Below are 17,645 nucleotides of genomic sequence, written 5' to 3' on the forward strand. Positions count from 1 at the left end.
TCTAGTTGCAGCAGGCAATACAGTCTAACATACATATAGCCTAACATTCCAAGTAGCCATAACACATGGTAATGTTCTTGACAAAAAACATAGTAGAGCAAGTAGCCATACCTCAGGTCAACTTAGCTATCTGTGCACGGAGCCACGGGACTGCAGTGCCATCTTTATCATCAACAAGGTTGGGAAAAAACAATCATGGTTGCTTAGCAACTTTGAAGATCTCCGACGCAAAGATTTTATCACCAGGTATAAGACCATCCAATGTTTGAATGCATCGCACTTGATAATACAGAACTTGTGTGTAAGTTCTTGGTTGACTTCTTGTTCTTTGATATGCACCAACCTCTCCATGACTTGCACTAATCCATCTGGGTTCCACTTCGCTTAGGATTTCTTTTTAGATTCTTTGTAATCTTGTTTCTTGCACCACCAGTTGGCTTTCTTCCATTGACTTCTTCGCGCTCTAGCCAAACCGTACTTTGAGCACTTTGAGCAGGATTGTCCATCATTTGCAAATCATCTTCACTTTGTCTCCTAGTTGTCTCTGTCTTGATTTCTCTCTCAGATTCATCCTCACAACTTTCAATTTTTTCACATCCTCCTTCGATGGTCCTGAGGTGGAAGTTAAGTTGAAATTGCGTGATAAGGGGTGGCCCGATCTTCTCAGTAAGCTACGGTGGTGATGATGAACACGGGTGATGGCAGCGGAGATACACGACGATGAAGTGGATGATAACTTGTATGACGCAACGAGATCTCTCGATTGGTCCCTGTCGCCAGATGCAACAGCTCTCAACCACCGCAAGATATTCGCAACTCCACACACTTGCGCACGTAGCCGCCGACCACGAAGCGGTAAGTTGCAACCGTCTAATTCCCAATGGAACAACAGATCACACAAGACTTAAACAGGATCTACACAATATCCGAGCAATATGGTGTAGGGAATTCAATAGTTTTGCAGAGCAAACAACTAAGAACTAGGGTTTATCTTAAACGTGGTCTAAAACAACTTTGGGGGCGTCCCAGGGACTTATATAGGCGTTCGGGACGACCTCAGGTCGAAAAAGTACGGAAATAACCGACCCAGAACAGATCTGGTCGAGACAGACTCGGAGTCGGCCGGTCTGGCGGCCGGTCGACCGGGTCTGGGACCGGTCGGTCCGGTTCAAACCGGACCTGGCACCGGGTGGTGACCGGGTGAAGCTCCCGAGCTTACGGGATAGTGCCCGGATGGCACAAGCGCCGCGTCCGGTTGAAACCGGCGGGCCTGACGCAGAATCCGGTCGGACCGGGCCTGGGACCGGATGAAGCGGCTAAGGCCCCTGGATTGGCCCGGATGGCACCGGCGTGGAATCCGGTTGTGACCGGGCGGTCCGGCGCTAGGGCCGGTCTGACCGGGCCTGAGACCGGCCTGAAGAACTCCTCCTCTCGCGCATTCCTCCCGCTCCTCCCTCGTGCGTCCATGGGATGTCTTCACGTCCAGCTCCATGTCCAGCTTCACGTCCAGCTTCTTGTCCAGCTGCTCCTCTCCTCCTCGTGCGATGCTTGGTTCCTCCTCATACCTGATCATACATAAGTAATACGACTTAGGTAGTATAAAATTCTCATTGATCAAAGTATCGTTTAGGAACAAGTTCACCTCGTTGTTTAAGTAGCTTCGCACGAGCTCGTGTCATTGGTCCAATCCTAACTTCATTGGACTTGAGCTTCACAGCCTTCATCTTCATCTGGCAATGACGGAGGTAGTAGTGAGGTAGGGATGTCCTCATCATCTCCCCCCCTTCAAAAGGCGTCGACCCCGACGCTCCAAGGTCTTCTCCGTCATATGGTGTCAAATCAGCAACATTGAAAGAATTACTGACACCAAACTCATCCTCTGGAAGATCTATTGAGTATGCATTATCATTGATCTTGGCAAGCACTTTGTAAGGACCATCACCACGAGGCTTCAACTTAGACTTTCTCAGCTTCGGAAATCTATCCTTGCGAAAATGTACCCAGACCAAATCACCAGGCTTGAACAACATCTCTTTGCGCTTCTTATTCATCCTTGCAGCATTGCTCTTGCCTTTCTTTTCAATCAACTCTTTAGTCTTCTCATGAATCTTCTTCACATAATCTGCCATCTTTGATGCCTCCATATTAACTCTCTCATGTATGGGCAAAGGCAACAAGTCAAGCGGTGTAATGGGTTTGAAACCATACACCACCTCAAAAGGACATAGCTCTGTGGTAGAATGTACCGCCCTGTTGTAAGCAAACTCCACATGCGGCAAACACTCTTCCCACTCCTTCAGGTTCTTCTTGATCATGGATCTCAACAGTTGTGACAATGTTCTATTCACCACTTCGGTTTGACCATCAGTTTGGGGATGACAAGTAGTGCTGAACAGCAGCTTCGTCCCCGACTTTCTCCAAAGCGTCTTCCGAAGTAGCTCATAAACTTCACGTCACGATCGAAACAATAGTCCTCGGGACTCCATGTAGACGTACAATCTCCCCGAAAAACGAAGTCAGCAATATGCGACGCATCGTCGCTCTTGTGGCAGGCAATAAAGTGGGACATCTTAGAGAATCTATCCACTACCACAAATATAGAATCATGGCCTCTCTTAGTACGCGGCAAACCCAACACAAAATCCATACTAATATCTTCCCATGGTGTGGTAGGTACCGGTAAAGGAGTATACAAACCGTGAGGCTTCAGCTTGGACTTGGACTTGTTGCAAGTAATGCATCTCTTCACATACCTGTCCACGTCCCGCCTCATCTTTGGCCAATAAAAGTGGTCAGCTAGCATGAGTAGCGTCTTCTCACGCCCAAAGTGACCCATCAAACCTCCGAGCATGTGATTCCTGCAATAAGAGCAAACGCACAAACGATTCTGGAACACATAGTTTGTTAGCTCTAAACAAGAACCCATCATGTATGTGATATTTGTCCCATGCTTTACCAAGAGCACATAAGCGATATGGTTCAGCAAAATCATGATCGATGGCATACAAATCACATAGTATCTCTAAACCAGGAATTTTAACATCAAGTTGAGTTAATAACATATTCTTCCTAGATAGAGCATCAGCAACAATATTATCTTTTCCCTTCTTATGCTTAATAATGTATGGAAAAGACTCAATGAACTCAACCCACTTAGCTAGACGCTTATGCAAAGTAGATTGAGCTTTCAGATACTTCAAAGCTTCATGATCAGAATGTATGATAAATTCTTTTGGCCACAAGTAATGTTGCCAAACCTCAAGAACTCTAATTAAAGCATACAATTCTTTATCATAGATTGGATAGTTCAACTTAGCACCAGAAAGTTTCTCAGAAAAATATGCAATGGGGCGACCCTCTTGCATCAACACACCACCAATTCCAATACCACTAGCATCACATTCAATCTCAAATTGCTTATTGAAATCAGGAAGTGCAAGCAACGGTGCAGAAGTTAACAATCGTTTCAGTTCATCAAATGCATGATCTTGGGCTGCGCCCCACTCAAAGACAACACCCTTTTTAGTCAAATCATTCAAAGGTGCAGCAATAGTACTAAAGTTGGGCACAAATCTGCGATAAAACCCAGCTAGACCATGGAAACTTCTTACTTGACTCACATTCATGGGAGTAGGCCAGTTTTGAATAGCTTCAATTTTAGACACATCTACTTCTACTCCATGCTTAGAGACAACATAACCCAGAAATATGTCCGTATCTTTGCAAAATGTGCACTTCTCAAGATTACCATAAAGTTTATTATCACGCAACACTTGCAAAACATGTCGAATATGTATAGTATGATCAGATTCATTGCGGCTGTAGATTAATATGTCATCAAAATACACAACCACAAATTTGCCAATAAAATCACGCAAAACATGGTTCATCAGTCTCATGAAAGTACTAGGTGCATTAGTTAATCCAAAAGGCATTACTAACCACTCATATAAACCAAATTTCGTTTTAAAGGCTGTTTTCCACTCATCCCCTTCTTTCATCCTAATTTGATGATAACCACTACGCAAATCAATTTTAGAGAACACAGCAGCACCACTCAATTCATCTAGCATATCCTCTAAACGGGGAATAGGATGACGATATCGAATAGTAATGTTGTTTATAGCTCTACAATCTACGCACATACGCCAAGTACCATCTTTCTTAGGAACTAGAATAACAGGAACGGCACAAGGACTAAGGCTTATGCGAATATAACCTTTGTCGAGTAGCGCTTGTACTTCTGCATATCTCCTTCGTCTCTTCGGGATTAGTGCGATATGGCGCCCTATTGGGCAGCGAAGCTCCGGGAATCAAGTCAATTTGATGCTCAATACCTCGCAATGGTGGTAGTCCTGCGGGTACCTCCTCACGGAAACACGTCGCCGAATTCCTGCAAAACATTAGAAACACCAAGAGGAAGAGGGGTCATGTCGTTAGAAACCAAAACCGTACCCCTGTACAAAAGCACAAGAGGCATGGCCGTAGGATCCTCACTAAATTCTCTCATGTCTTCTTTGGTGGCTAATGAGACTAAGGAATTCACTCTCTCACTTTTCGTTATATCACTCACGACATTACAATTCTCTCGCCTATCTAGAGGTGCATCCTCCAAATTAACTTCAATCTTCTGACGAGACTCATTGACAATTTGTTGTGGCGACATAGGTCATGTAAGTTAATTTTCTTGCCCTTGTACTCCAAGTGATATGTATTGGCACGGCCATTGTGTTGCACCGAACGGTCATAGAGCCAAGGCCGACCCAATAACGGGTGACAAACCGTCATAGGAACCACATCAAAGTCAATGCAATCCTTATACGGTCCAATCGCAAACTCAACACGCACCATGTGGTTTACCTTCATCTCACCATTGTCGCTCAACCACTGAATATAATATGGATGCGGGTGCGGTAGATACTTCAACTTCAGCTTGGTACATAACTCCTTGCTTGCTAAATTGCGGCAACTCCCGCCATCAATAATGACCTTGCAAGCCTTGTCAGGACCAACTAAAGCTTTGGTTTGGAACAAATTGCAGCGCTGAGTAGATGCACTAGGCAACACATTAAGAGCACGTGCTGCGACACAACAATGGTGCGAGCATCGGAAGGATATGCATCTTCACCATCGGTGTCATAGTCATCATCGTCACGGAGCATTTGGGTCAACATCATCTCCGAGTCTCATACTCATTGTCCTCATTGATAAACATGACTTTGCGGTTAGGACAATCTCTCTTGAAGTGACCCTTGCCACCACATGTATGGCAAAGCATATCACGGTTGCGCGTTGTAGACACACCGAACCACTCGTACTTGCAGCAGATTCGGACTTCTTTGCATTAGATACATTGGAGACCGGTTTGCTAGGCGGAGTAGGGTAAGGAGCGGAGCGCGTCGAAGCGCCGGCGCCGTAGAGGGCGCGCGCGGGTGTAAACGCCCAGCTCCCGTAGCACGTCCCTTAACCTTTGCTTCTTGAGCTAAGTCTGTGATTCGGCTTCTCTTGCATGATGTAACAATTGATTCATATTGGTGTAGGTGTAATGACGAACAATGCCTTTAACATCATACTTCAATCCATTGAGAAAACGCTGCATTGTCATCTCTAGAGACTCACGGACACGACCACGCTGCATAAGCATCTCCATCTCCATGTAGTACTCATCAACAGTCTTCACACCTTGCCTTAATAGTGTTAGCTTATCAAATATATTCCGCATGTAATTTGTTGGCACAAAACGAGAAGTCATAACCTCCTTCATTGCACGCCATGTACGGATAGGCTGTGCACCATCTTCGTCGCGTGATTACGAACCAAAGAATCCCACCAACGCAATGCATAACCATCAAATTCGGAAGACGCAAGCTTGATCTTCCTATCTTCGAGTAGTGTGGATGTAGGCTCCATAATTTCTCAATCTTGAGCTCCCAAGTGAGGTATTCTTCAACATCAGCTCCTCCTTCAAACTTGGGTATGGAAAACTTAGGCTTACCCAATCCATCTTCTTCATCTTGTCCACGACCATTGCGGCCAAGTGGAACCCAGCCACGAGGATGATGACCACGAGGCGCACCACGAGCATTGTGTGCGTCATCTTCAAGCTCAGGATCTTCATCATCTTCTTGTTGTTGTTGTTGTAGCACAGTCAAGTTCTCAATAGCGAGACGCATATCCGCAATATTGCGCTGTATATCCAGTCATTTGATCGAGACAATCCGAGTGACGGTGACATTAGTAGCATCCAGGCGTTTGTTTGATTTCATCAAGCTGTACTCTTAAGCTCATCATCGTTAGTGCGGAATTCACGTCGCATCTCATTACGAAGAGCTTCATACTCCCTCCATGTGATGATATCTGCCCGAATTCTTGTTCTCACGGTTAACAATCTTATTATCACTAGCAGACATGATTAGTAGGTTAGTGCACTAAATCAAAAAAATATATGGTGGTACTCTCACAACTCACTCAAAACTGATAAGAAAAGGAAATCTTACCGTTCCAAAGTAAATTAGTGTCGCTTACCACTTGTAGTAACAACTAGTGCACCGATGTAGCGAAGCGAATATCAAGGGTATAAGAACAATCACACGACAAAGCAGGGTATATGTGGGGCTGTAGGTAGGCTACCTATTTGCACCAATAACAAGCTCTAGCGCCGACCGTAGACAACCAAAGATACTCACACAAGGCGATATAATGGGGCAATGCAACTATATGGAGGAAAGGTTGCAATGCACAAGAGAGACACTAGCAAAGCTCAACGAGACAGGCACAAGATTGCTCAACTACGGATGCAGTAAAGAAAACTTAGGCCTTTCACTTGATTTCAACTAGCACACACTTTTCTTTTTGTACACACGCAGCTATGTAGCTCTGTTTGCGTCTTTTCTATTTGCTCCTTTTTTTTTTTGTTGATTTTATGACTCAACTCCTTGATAACACGGCCAACAAGATATGCAAAGCACCAAAACCCTAATGAGCAGCCTGTCGAGCGGTAAAACTAGTCTCTTACGGGAAGTTCCTAGTCACGTATATCGAAAGGTTGTGTCTATGGTTGGGAACAAGCACACTGTACGCTATGTGGACTCGGAGTAACAAAACTGACACTAGAAGATAAACTAGATGATAGAGAAAACACAAACCCTAACAATTCTACTAGAAGAAAAGATAAAGCTACGCAAAAACAACTACGAAAAACAACTAAAACTCGAAATTAGTGCAATCTATGGCTATGGCAAACCCTAACCCTAATTTTTTTTTTGGCTTTTTCTGGATAGGAAAACACTCACAACTCAACTATGGGGTGGATTGTGGATGGCTTACCGAGGAAAACTGGAAATCGATACCAAGATGATAAGGGGTGGCCCGATCTTCTCGATAAGCTACGGTGGTGATGATGAACACGGGTGATGGCAGCGGAGATACACGACGATGAAGTGGATGATAACTTGTATGACGCAGCGAGATCTCTCGATTGGTCCCTGTCGCCGGATGCAACAGCTCTCAACCACGCAAGATATTCGCAACTCCACACACTTGCGCACGTAGCCGCCGACCACGAAGCGGTAAGTTGCAACCGTCTAATTCCCAATGGAACAACAGATCACACAAGACTTAAACGGGATCTACACAATATCCAGAGCAATATGGTGTAGGGAATTCAATAGTTTTGCGAGCAAACAACTAAGAACTAGGGTTTATCTTAAACGTGGTCTAAAACAACTTTGGGGGCGTCCCGGGGACTTATATAGGCGTTCGGGACGACCTCGAGCTCGAAAAAGTACGGAAATAACCGACCCGGAACAGATGCGGGTCGAGACGGACTCGGAGTCGGCCGGTTCGGCGGCCGGTCGGCCGGAGTGCAGGACCGGTCGGTCCGGTTCAAACCGGACCCGGCACGGGTGGTGACCGGGTGAAGCTCCCGAGCTTACGGGATAGTGCCCGGATGGCACAAGCGCCGCGTCCGGTTGAAACCGGCGGGCCTGACGCAGAATCCGGTCGGACCGGGCCTGGGACCGGATGAAGCGGCTAAGGCCCCTGGATTGGCCCGTATGGCACCGGCGTGGAATCCGGTTGTGACCGGGCGGTCCGGCGCTAGGGCCGGTCTGACCGGGCTCGAGACCGGCCTGAAGAACTCCTCCTCTCGCGCATTCCTCCCGCTCCTCCTCGTGCGTCCATGGGATGTCTTCACGTCCGGCTCCATGTCCAGCTTCACGTCCGGCTTCTTGTCCAGCTGCTCCTCTCCTCCTCGTGCGATGCTTGGTTCCTCCTCATACCCGATCATACATAAGTAATACGACTTAGGTAGTATAAAATTCTCATTGATCAAAGTATCGTTTAGGAACAAGTTCACCTGTTGTTTAAGTAGCTTCGCACGAGCTCGTGTCATTGGTCCAATCCTAACTTCATTGGACTTGAGCTTCACAGCTTCATCTTCATCTTGCAATGACGGAGGTAGTAGTGAGGTAGGGATGTCCTCATCATTGCGTTCAACTATATTCACTACAAAAAATAATCCAAAAAATTAGTCAATTAAATTGTAGAATGGTTGACAAGATATTTTAAAGTACCCTGCAAGAATAGTAGACGTATTACCTTCATAGAATTGTCCAGGTGATTCATAGAGAGTAAAAGGTTTGGTTTTGAATCCGAAAGTGCTTGGATCCACCATGTGTGGTTTTGATAATTAATGACAATCTCTATGAACTAATGTTTGCATTGAGTTATGTTTGTAGGATTTGGACATAGATAATTTTTGAACCATATGTTAGCTTCAAGGTTGAAATAGGAAGATGAAGTGATGAATAAGGCATTAATCAAGGAGTGATCCTAAGTTTGTTCATGGAGAAGATTGAGCCTATGGCAAGTATATCTTGAATAAGAAGTTTGAGTGAGCTCTGATGTGTATCTTCAAGTCATCAACATGATAAAGAAATAAGAAATGAAGTGCAGGTTCAAGTGGAGCCATCTTGAAGAGATCATGTGCTTGAAGCTTTCCATCCATATGGTGATCATGAATATGTGAAGATGTGTGAGAGCAATCTGCAAGACTTCATCAATCAAGCACAATTAAAAAGGCGTTCCATCTTGGTGCGGTCAAGATCGGCATCATCTAGCTCAAGTGGAATGCAGAAGGTTAAAGTTTGTTCTTGATTGGATTTCTTTCTTACCGGTCTCGTGGTGTAGTTGGGATACCATTTTATAAGAGAGTTGGTTGTATCAGGAGGGTTCTACCGTTTGGAGACAGCTGAAAGCGTTGGATGCTTTGCATCATCTTTGTTGTTAGGTATTTTCTTATCCATGTGATATTTTAGAGTTTGTGGTTACTCTCATGAGAGACTCTAGTTCATCGAAAACGGTTTTTGTATGGAAAACTTGTTGCATTTTCGATGTTGGGGGTTTTACTTGTAAGTCTTTTATAGAGAGGTCAAACCTTTAATCATTTGGTTGTATCCTCCATTGTGAGGATATGATGTTTCTATGAATTATATTGTATAGATTGTTGCTAGCTTTGAAATTAGCCCAAGATCATCCAAATCAGAGTTCAGAAGCTCAAGTTATGATTGTTTTCATTTTGTTGTTTCTGCCAGTTTACAGGGGCAGATTATCGGGTCTGGGAATAAATATCCGGCATTTCCAGCCAAATATTCGGGTGGGGATGGATCATCCGGCCATATGGCAAAATATCCGCGAGGCACCAAAGATCCGCCTAAACGCGCGCCTGGGTGGCCCGGGGCGCCAAAATTTCTCTTGGGTCGAAATATCTGGCCAGGGGGGCACAATATCTCGGGTAAAGTGTTTATAACAATCAATTTTCGTTGGGGGACTATAAAAGGACCTCTTCTCCTCCTTTGGGTGAGTTTCTTCTTCCTTGTCTCTCTCCTACATTGTTGACCTTGAGATCTAGCACTAGCTCACCATTCCTCCTATGTTTCTTGAATCTTTTTTAGAGAAAAAGTGAGATGAGATCTAGATCTATATTTCCACCAAGCAATATCCTCTCTAAATGAGGGAAACATAGCAGATCTAGATTTTGGATTTTTTGTGGATTTCCTTTGTTCTTCCTCTCTTATTTCCCCAAATAGCTTTTGTAACTTTGGTGGAATTTGAGAGTGAAGGATTTGAGAACCTCGTGTGTTCTCGCCATTGCATTTTGTCCATCGGTTTGATTTCTCCCCGGTGATTCATGGAAGGTAAAGTGAAAAGCTTATTACTCTTAGGTTATTCGAACCCTAGCTAGATGGCTTTGTGGTGTTCTTGGGGCCTCCAATTAAGTTGTGGATATTACCTCGAGTTTGTAGCTTTGTGCCTTAGTGGTGTTCTTGGACCTCCAATTAAGTTGTGGAGATTGCCCTAAGCTTGTACGGGTTCGGTGACCAATCGCAAGGTTTCATGGTGGATCGAGAACTTCCCTTTTGTTGGGAAGGCTTGAGAAGAATAGAGTGAGGCCTTCATGGCGTTTGAGGTGCTTTGGCATCAACACCGCTCCAACGGATAGCCTTCACGTTTGAAATTATATATCTTTCTATCACAAAGTTGTTTGTCTTGCTTAGCATAAGTTGTTGGTGCACATAGGTGAACCGTAATTATATGGGTTTTGTGCTTGACAAATTAAACGCTAGTTGTATTCTGCAATTGTTAATCTCATCTCGTAAAAATTTTAAACCGCCTATTCATCCTCCCCCTCTAGGAGGAAACTTTATCCTTTCGGAGTCGCTTTATCCTCGGACCAAATGACTGCAAAAGTTGAATAAATAATTACTCCAAGAGTTGAATTTAATGGATCAGAGTTGAAAACTTACGATCTCCAAATTTTCTGAAAGATGGGTCTCAGCTTCTATCTTGACTGGCTTTCATCCCACCCAACCCCACTTTGCATGTGTGCCTCCTTGTCTTGGATTTGTAACTTTGTCATTTTCACATACGTGTATTGAGAAAGAACATGTTTCACCATCATGTTCCATGTTTTACTACGTGATCCATCCTGGCCTTTATGAAATCTAGTGTTATGCTCATGAAGGATATCCACTAGAGCCTTTTCCAATCGAGTACTCCAAGCTGCCCTTGATTTAATATGAGATTTGAATTTTATTCAGCCAATCACTACCAACTACATGATATATATTATTTAAAATTGTAGAGATTATATGTAGCATGTAAATTTGCAAGATAAATGTAATGTAGCTGCTAAGTCTTGTTTGCTTCTAGCTAGAAGCAAGTTGGAAGTGGAGGTTGGCATGACTGGGAGCAGAAGATTGGAGGTGATCAAAGATGCAGAGTCGTATATATGCACCGCAGCATAGGAGCGGCCACCGGGCATGACAAGTGATCGAAGCTATGGGAAGTGGAGCTCGTCCCTTGATGCCTCCACACGCGCCCAACTTCATCATCGCGTCCATGTCACCATGAAGAAGCCTCGATGGGCTCGGGCTGGACGAGCGGCTCTGCTGGCGCGACATCGAGCATCCTGCCCAACATGGCATCGAGTAGCGCGGTCACGGCAAGTATGACGCCCAAACTCCTTATTTCAAGATCGAGCGGCCTCCTGGACGTCATTGCGATTTTTAGACTTCACATCCTTCTCAGCCTTCTTTGTTGGGTCAATCCTTGTCGCCACCTTTGCAACAACCTTGGCCACCAGGCTAGACATAGGGCTCTCCTCCACAAGCACCACCACCAACTAGGTGCTAAGTATGGGTTGTGAATCGTCCAAAAAGGATTGGAGTGTGAGTCACCAATCGCAGACCATGGCATGGCTAAAATCGTTACACGCCAATTCTGCATACACCACACACGACAGATCAATGTATAAGCATGCAGATCTAAGCTTACACAAGATGCACAACCATTAATCCAATACACAAGAGCTGAATCTACACAAGCAACCCATGTAATAGCTACAAGTTGAAGGCAACATGACATGACAGTGATACATTTCATCATCCTCCATACTAGAAGCACATTTTAACAAGCACTACACATACAAATGCTAGATTCTGACCCTAGATCGCAGATAAACAAGCACTCACATGCAAAACCTAGTCAGATATGCCCTACCACACCAATATCTAACCATACCGTATCAAGATAGAGGTGTGGTTACTTACTATCATCGGTGAAAGCAAAGGAGAACTCGAGGAATAAGAGGAAGTAGGTTTGCAGTCGCCGCCGACGGAAATGAGTGCGCCACTTACCTACTCCATGACCTGGCAATGGAGCTCGAAGGGGGAAATGGAGGGTTTCAAATTGGACGGCGAGAGTGTAGGGTAGAAATATGGGAGAGGTTTCGGCATGAGGTGACATAATCATTCCTGCCCCTTTCATTTTTTGCTGCAACACGTGTGCTTCCGCCATCTCCATTATCGGATGAGCTCGTACAGGAAAAGATTCTCTTTTGCATTGGTGGAGCGCGAGAAGAGGATGGCTCCACGATAACGGCCGATTCCGACATTCCTGACGAGCCTAATACGAATGTGCTTTTGAAAACCATCTGAGGCACAACTAAAAATGAGAATCAGCTAACATTGTGCTCCATCAAACTTGGTTGGAAGCACGTGAGCTACCAAACACACCATAAGTTTCCAGGTGCCATTTCGCAAAAAAAAAAAAGTTCCAGGTGGCAGATGGAAACCATAAGCCACAAATGGGACGGCATGTGCCAGTGCGTGCAGTCACTACAGTGTTGAAACAGCCATCCCCCGTGATCAGGCCGACAAAGTGAGGACACAGATTTGGCCAAACCGTTCGGCGCGACGAGTTTGTTGGTGCTCCGCGCGCAATCTGCGTGATACGTGGGGAGCGGATAGCCCAACACGGCACGGAGGCGGGGCATGCACGCAGAGCTTATGCTGTGTGCCACGCCGCGCGCCCACCGCCTATAAAGCTTGCCCTTGGGCGGCCGGGCTCCTCACTCACCACTCACAACCAAAGGCAAAGCTACTCGACATTTCGCCTGAAGACGAAACCGAAAGCAGGTCGACTGTTCCTGGTCGATCTCTAGATCGCCATGGCCGGCAAGGAGGCTAGACTGCTCGCGTGCGTGGCGCTCGTCGTCCTCTTGCTCCTCGTAGAGGTGATGATAGTTCCGTTGTACATGCATGATATCTATCTCTGGGTTGTCTAGCCAAACTGAGTTCCTGTTTCTCTTCGTCTTCCGCAGACCACCGCCCCCAGTGGACAAGCTCACGCTATTAGTAAGCACAGGCACACGCATCAGACTCAATTTCCAAGTCGAGTAGACCAATGAACACGAAAACGACTAGCTGATCGATCGATCCGTTCTAACCATTCTCTTCCTTTAATACTATACTAAGCTACTGATTTGCTTCACCTGTGCAGATTGCGGCGGCGCGTGCTCGTACCGGTGCAGCAAGTCGAGCCGGCCGAACCTGTGCCAGCGGGCGTGCAACACGTGCTGCCGGCGCTGCGGCTGCGTGCCGCCGGGCACCGCCGGCAACGAGGACGTCTGCCCCTGCTACGCCCACATGACCACGCACAACGGGCGCCACAAGTGCCCATGAAGACCTACCTAGCTCAACGATCTACCGACCGCGAGAGGAGACCAACTCATGGCGTACGTCGCATGAATTGAAGCTGCTAGCTAGCCGCGATCAACCACAGATCATATGCTGCATAATCGAAACTATATATTAGTAGTGCTCCTATACGTATGCGCTATGCTCGATCAAGCGTATAGATCGACTGTACGAACTAATAAATCAGGTGTTGGCTTTGTAATGGTCTGTTCTTCTCGACAAAATTAACATGGAAACTCCTGCTAAGCTAGCTATGGCGTACGGGAACTCGTTCCTGTGTACGCGAGCGGCGTTTCTGGCGACAAATTGCCGGCACGGCCTACAAGAAGCTTTCGCTCTTAGGCTGCCAACACGGGCACCTTGTATCTTTGCTGCATGTGACGAAAAAATGGCAGCAGGCAGCAGAGGCTATAGGTAGAGTTACGCACGGGCGCATGGAACGATCTTGGCAGAATGCCAAACTCACACTGCAAACAGGACGTTTGGGCGCCTTCAAATGGCTTTACTAGGCAGATCATTTTTCATGGAATGATGATTCGCAGAAGTGATGAACTGAGACATGGTTAATCAACGCCAATACAACCCCTCCCCTAAACTCAGACAAACTCAATCGCAAAAATTGTTGGACATTGTTTTTTTTAAACAGGTAAGGCCCCGAAGGGCCGAGAAGCTCCATTAAACGGTGGACACAATTACATAAAGGACCTAATTGGCTTGAGTAGCAGTAGCACAAGAGTCATGTAAAATTACAAGAAACCCAGAACGATAAAATGAAAAGCAATCAAGTCCTTCTTCTCTACCGCGTCGTTGACTGAATCTCGGGCCACGGTTGCGGCGGCGATGCCGGGGACTACGCCACTTGGTTCGCCGTCAGGATGGACCACCGTGCCGAGATTGTAGATCCTCCACAACGGCACTAAGGCCTGGAGGAAGTTGATTCTCCCCGGAGCAGATTCGGCCGAGGTGCGGAGAGGCCCCCTTGGTCAAGGATAGCGGCGGCTGAAGTCGCCGACGCTTGGGATCTGCCGCAGATTGAGCTTCTTGGCATCCCACTGTCGTCGAAGCTCCGCTTCATGCATCACCTCCCAACTAGTTCTCCCCTCGCCACCTCGGCCGTCCAGAGGAAGAAGAAGGGAGGGATGCAGCGAAACGGAAGCCGGAAGGGCCCACTCCCTTGCTGGTTTTGGCGGGCCAGAACCGCATCACCACCTCCCCTCGCCACCATGGCCGGCCGAAGAGAGTGTTGCGACCCGGAACGCCCTCGTCGATACAGCAGCTTCTGCGCAAGCCCAAATCCCCCGCCACCTCGGCCGGCCAGAGAGGGGAACACAACAAAGTCAGACTGTATCTGCAAGAGAAGACTCACAATGATTTTATTTTACAATGCGGTGGCCTCCACCACCGGTCCCAACTCCGGCCAGAGGAGCTGGAACAAGGCGAGGAAGAACCCTAGCTTCCAGATCTCGCTGGACCTGCACCTAAACTAAACCAACTACCAATAACTTGCCAAAACCTAACCCTAATATCTACAGAGTGGAAGCCGGCGCCTCCCCTCTGCCTCCCTCGACCGGCATCGCCGGTGAGTTTAGCTTCGGTTTGGCCCGGAGAGGAGAAAACCTCCCTCGGGTACTGTAGCAAGCACTAGTAGAAAACCGGGCTTCCGTCTAGGCCTTTTGTCCCGGCCCAGTCTAGAGCCGGGACAAACAGGCCGGCCACGTCGCCCCGAAATCACCAAGAAGCTATGGGGCCTTTTGTCGCGGTTCTTTAAGGCCTTTTGTCCCGGTTGGAGCCTCCAACCGAGACAAAAGGGTCTGAGGCCTCTTGAGGCCTGCTGGCAGCCCTTATGTCCCAGCTGGAGACACGAGCCGGGACATAAGGTCCAACCATTTCGTTCCGCGTGGAAACTGATTCGTCTCGCCATTACTGCACACAGAAAACAGAGAGAAGAACACGATTGTCAGCGCCGGAAGTTGCATCGCCGCCGGCACCATGACTGCCGTTTCACCTCCCTCTCCCCTATATACATGCCTTATTCTTCCTCAGATCTCCATAGCCACCAAAACTGCACCATTAGCCACATCTCTCTCCCAAAAAAGAGCCCGGCCGGCGCCGGCCTCTCTCTCTCCCGCGCCCCGGCCGACCCTCTCTCGAGTCTCTCATGGATCTCGAAATGGTCAAGCTCGCGCGCGCCCTCGACTTCCCTCGATATGAAGTCAACTACGATGTCATGGAGAAGATGAATTTCAAGGTCACGTACACCCTCCGTGTGAAGAGGGTGGAGAGGTGGATCCGCGCCGTCAAGAGGGATTTCCTCGACGCCGCGGAAATCAAGGTTAGTTTTTCCATGGCTTTTGTTATCAAAGATATGTAGCTTAAAATTTAGAGATATCATAAAGCATCCAAAATCCCAATGGCAATTTTTTCCTGTGTTTGAAGGTCGTGGGCTTGGACTGCGAGTTCACGGGCCCTCGCAAGGGTAACCAACACGCCGTCTTTCAACTCTCCGTCGCGCAACATACTTTGGTCTTCCATATTATTCATGCCGATGAAGTGCCACAACTGCTCATCGATTTCCTTGCGGAAAAGAACATCAGATTCTGTGGCGCGGCAATCCACAATGATGTGAATATGTCGCATAACTACGGAATTATTATTCCGTTTGCAATCAACCTCCAGCAGATACTCCAGAACCCCGTCCCAAATAAGCAAACTCCGAGTTTGTATGATTTGGCAAACCATTATATTGGGACGGGTCTCGAGCAGAAGAAGAAGTTTAATTATAAGAAGAACAAGCCGCCGAAGACCGCCAAGGAATTAGAATAAGATGCACTGATTTTTTGATGGGGCGATTTTCCCTTGAGCCATAAGAAACTGCAGCATGCCGCTCTCGACGCTCGCCTCGGCTTCGAGTTGCGTAGGAGGCATTTCCGGGCACTTGGCTACAATAGCCATTTGGATCGCCTCAGACTTAATATTTATGAGTAGATGCATGGTGGTGTGGTGTGTGGTGTCGTGTGTGCCTTCTATGTATGAACATATAAATCGTCACGATCAATATATTAAATCTTTCTATTATATTTTCATTTAAATTTCTCACAGGGAATACTTGAGGGCTGAGGCGTGGCGGACGAACGGCGGAGACGAGGTCAACCTCGATCTGGGGCTCGGGCGCCTGGGCGGAGAGGCGATGAGCAGGACGGGTAGCCTACTTGGAGGAGGGGAGTAGACATCTCGCCGGCCTAGAGGAGGAGGCGGAGGGCGCTAGAGGCGTAGCGTCACCGGCGGAGCAGCAGGCTCGTGGGTGGAGGGCGCGAGATGGGATGTGAGGGAGGCAGACGAGGGCGGAGGGATGACTTGGTCTAGTCTACTGCTACGGCTCGGCTGGCTGGCATGGCGGATATGGGACCCACATCAGGTGCGGACGGTTGGTGGCGGCAGCGGCAGAGCAGGGATGGTCGGCGGCAACGGCGGATGGGCGGCGACGGTGGATGGGCCTAACCCTAGTAAGCGACGGCGCTGGTTCCGTTGTTTGTGAGAGGAAAGAAGAGGGGGGATTTGTTGGGCTTGGCCCATTCGGTCGCGACAACGCGCGGGGAAATGCGACAAAAGAGAATGACGAACTGACGAAGAAGTTTGACGTATTAGGGAGAATAGGGAATAAGTTTAGTCTTTTTAAATAGTAGAGATATTAAAAAATCTTTTTTTTGAACTGAAACACCTCGATTCCATTACTTAGATGGCTCAGCACGATTACTGACCAACAGCACCAATACAGAGTCTGGTACATCTTCATGCCAGAGGCGGCAAGAATCATCATCTCTAGCTCCCATAGCCGCAAGGGCATGGACTACTTTATTACAGGAACGAGGACAATAGTTTAACCTAATTAAACGAAAATTAATAAGATTAATAAAAGCACGAATGTCTCTATAAATGACTTCTTCAGAGCAAAGATCAAACTCCTTAGAACGGATGGCTAGTACAAGGTTTTGGGCATCGCTTTCAACTAATAAGATACTTATAAAAAATCTGACCTAACATGTGTTTGTACCTGCTTCGTGTCTGTTATAAGCGTCTGCACTAAACTATAAATTTTAATTTTCGTGA

At 47.0% G+C, this 17,645-nt stretch overlaps 1 protein-coding gene across 1 annotated transcript; it reads left to right on the forward strand.

Annotated features, from left to right (window-relative positions):
• Nucleotides 1-13,009: 13,009 nt before the first annotated feature.
• LOC124650191 (gibberellin-regulated protein 3-like) lies at nt 13,010-13,523 on the forward strand. The gene is made up of 3 exons (XM_047189742.1): nt 13,010-13,075; nt 13,163-13,196; nt 13,342-13,523. Exons 1-3 carry the CDS (start codon nt 13,010-13,012, stop codon nt 13,521-13,523), a joined length of 282 nt encoding a protein of 93 aa, XP_047045698.1.
• Nucleotides 13,524-17,645: the final 4,122 nt, after the last annotated feature.

This window comes from Lolium rigidum, chromosome 4 (assembly GCF_022539505.1).
Source record: "Lolium rigidum isolate FL_2022 chromosome 4, APGP_CSIRO_Lrig_0.1, whole genome shotgun sequence".
Classification (NCBI taxonomy): Eukaryota; Viridiplantae; Streptophyta; class Magnoliopsida; order Poales; family Poaceae; genus Lolium; species Lolium rigidum.

Excerpts from the sequence above, each read along its gene's own strand:
- LOC124650191 (XM_047189742.1), top strand. The coding sequence starts at position 13,010 with ATGGCCGGCAAGGAGGCTAGACTGCTCGCGTGCGTGGCGCTCGTCGTC. Across the intron at positions 13,076-13,162 it reads TCCTCTTGCTCCTCGTAGAG|ACCACCGCCCCCAGTGGACA; the intron begins GTGATGATAGTT and ends CGTCTTCCGCAG. Across the intron at positions 13,197-13,341 it reads TGGACAAGCTCACGCTATTA|ATTGCGGCGGCGCGTGCTCG; the intron begins GTAAGCACAGGC and ends TCACCTGTGCAG.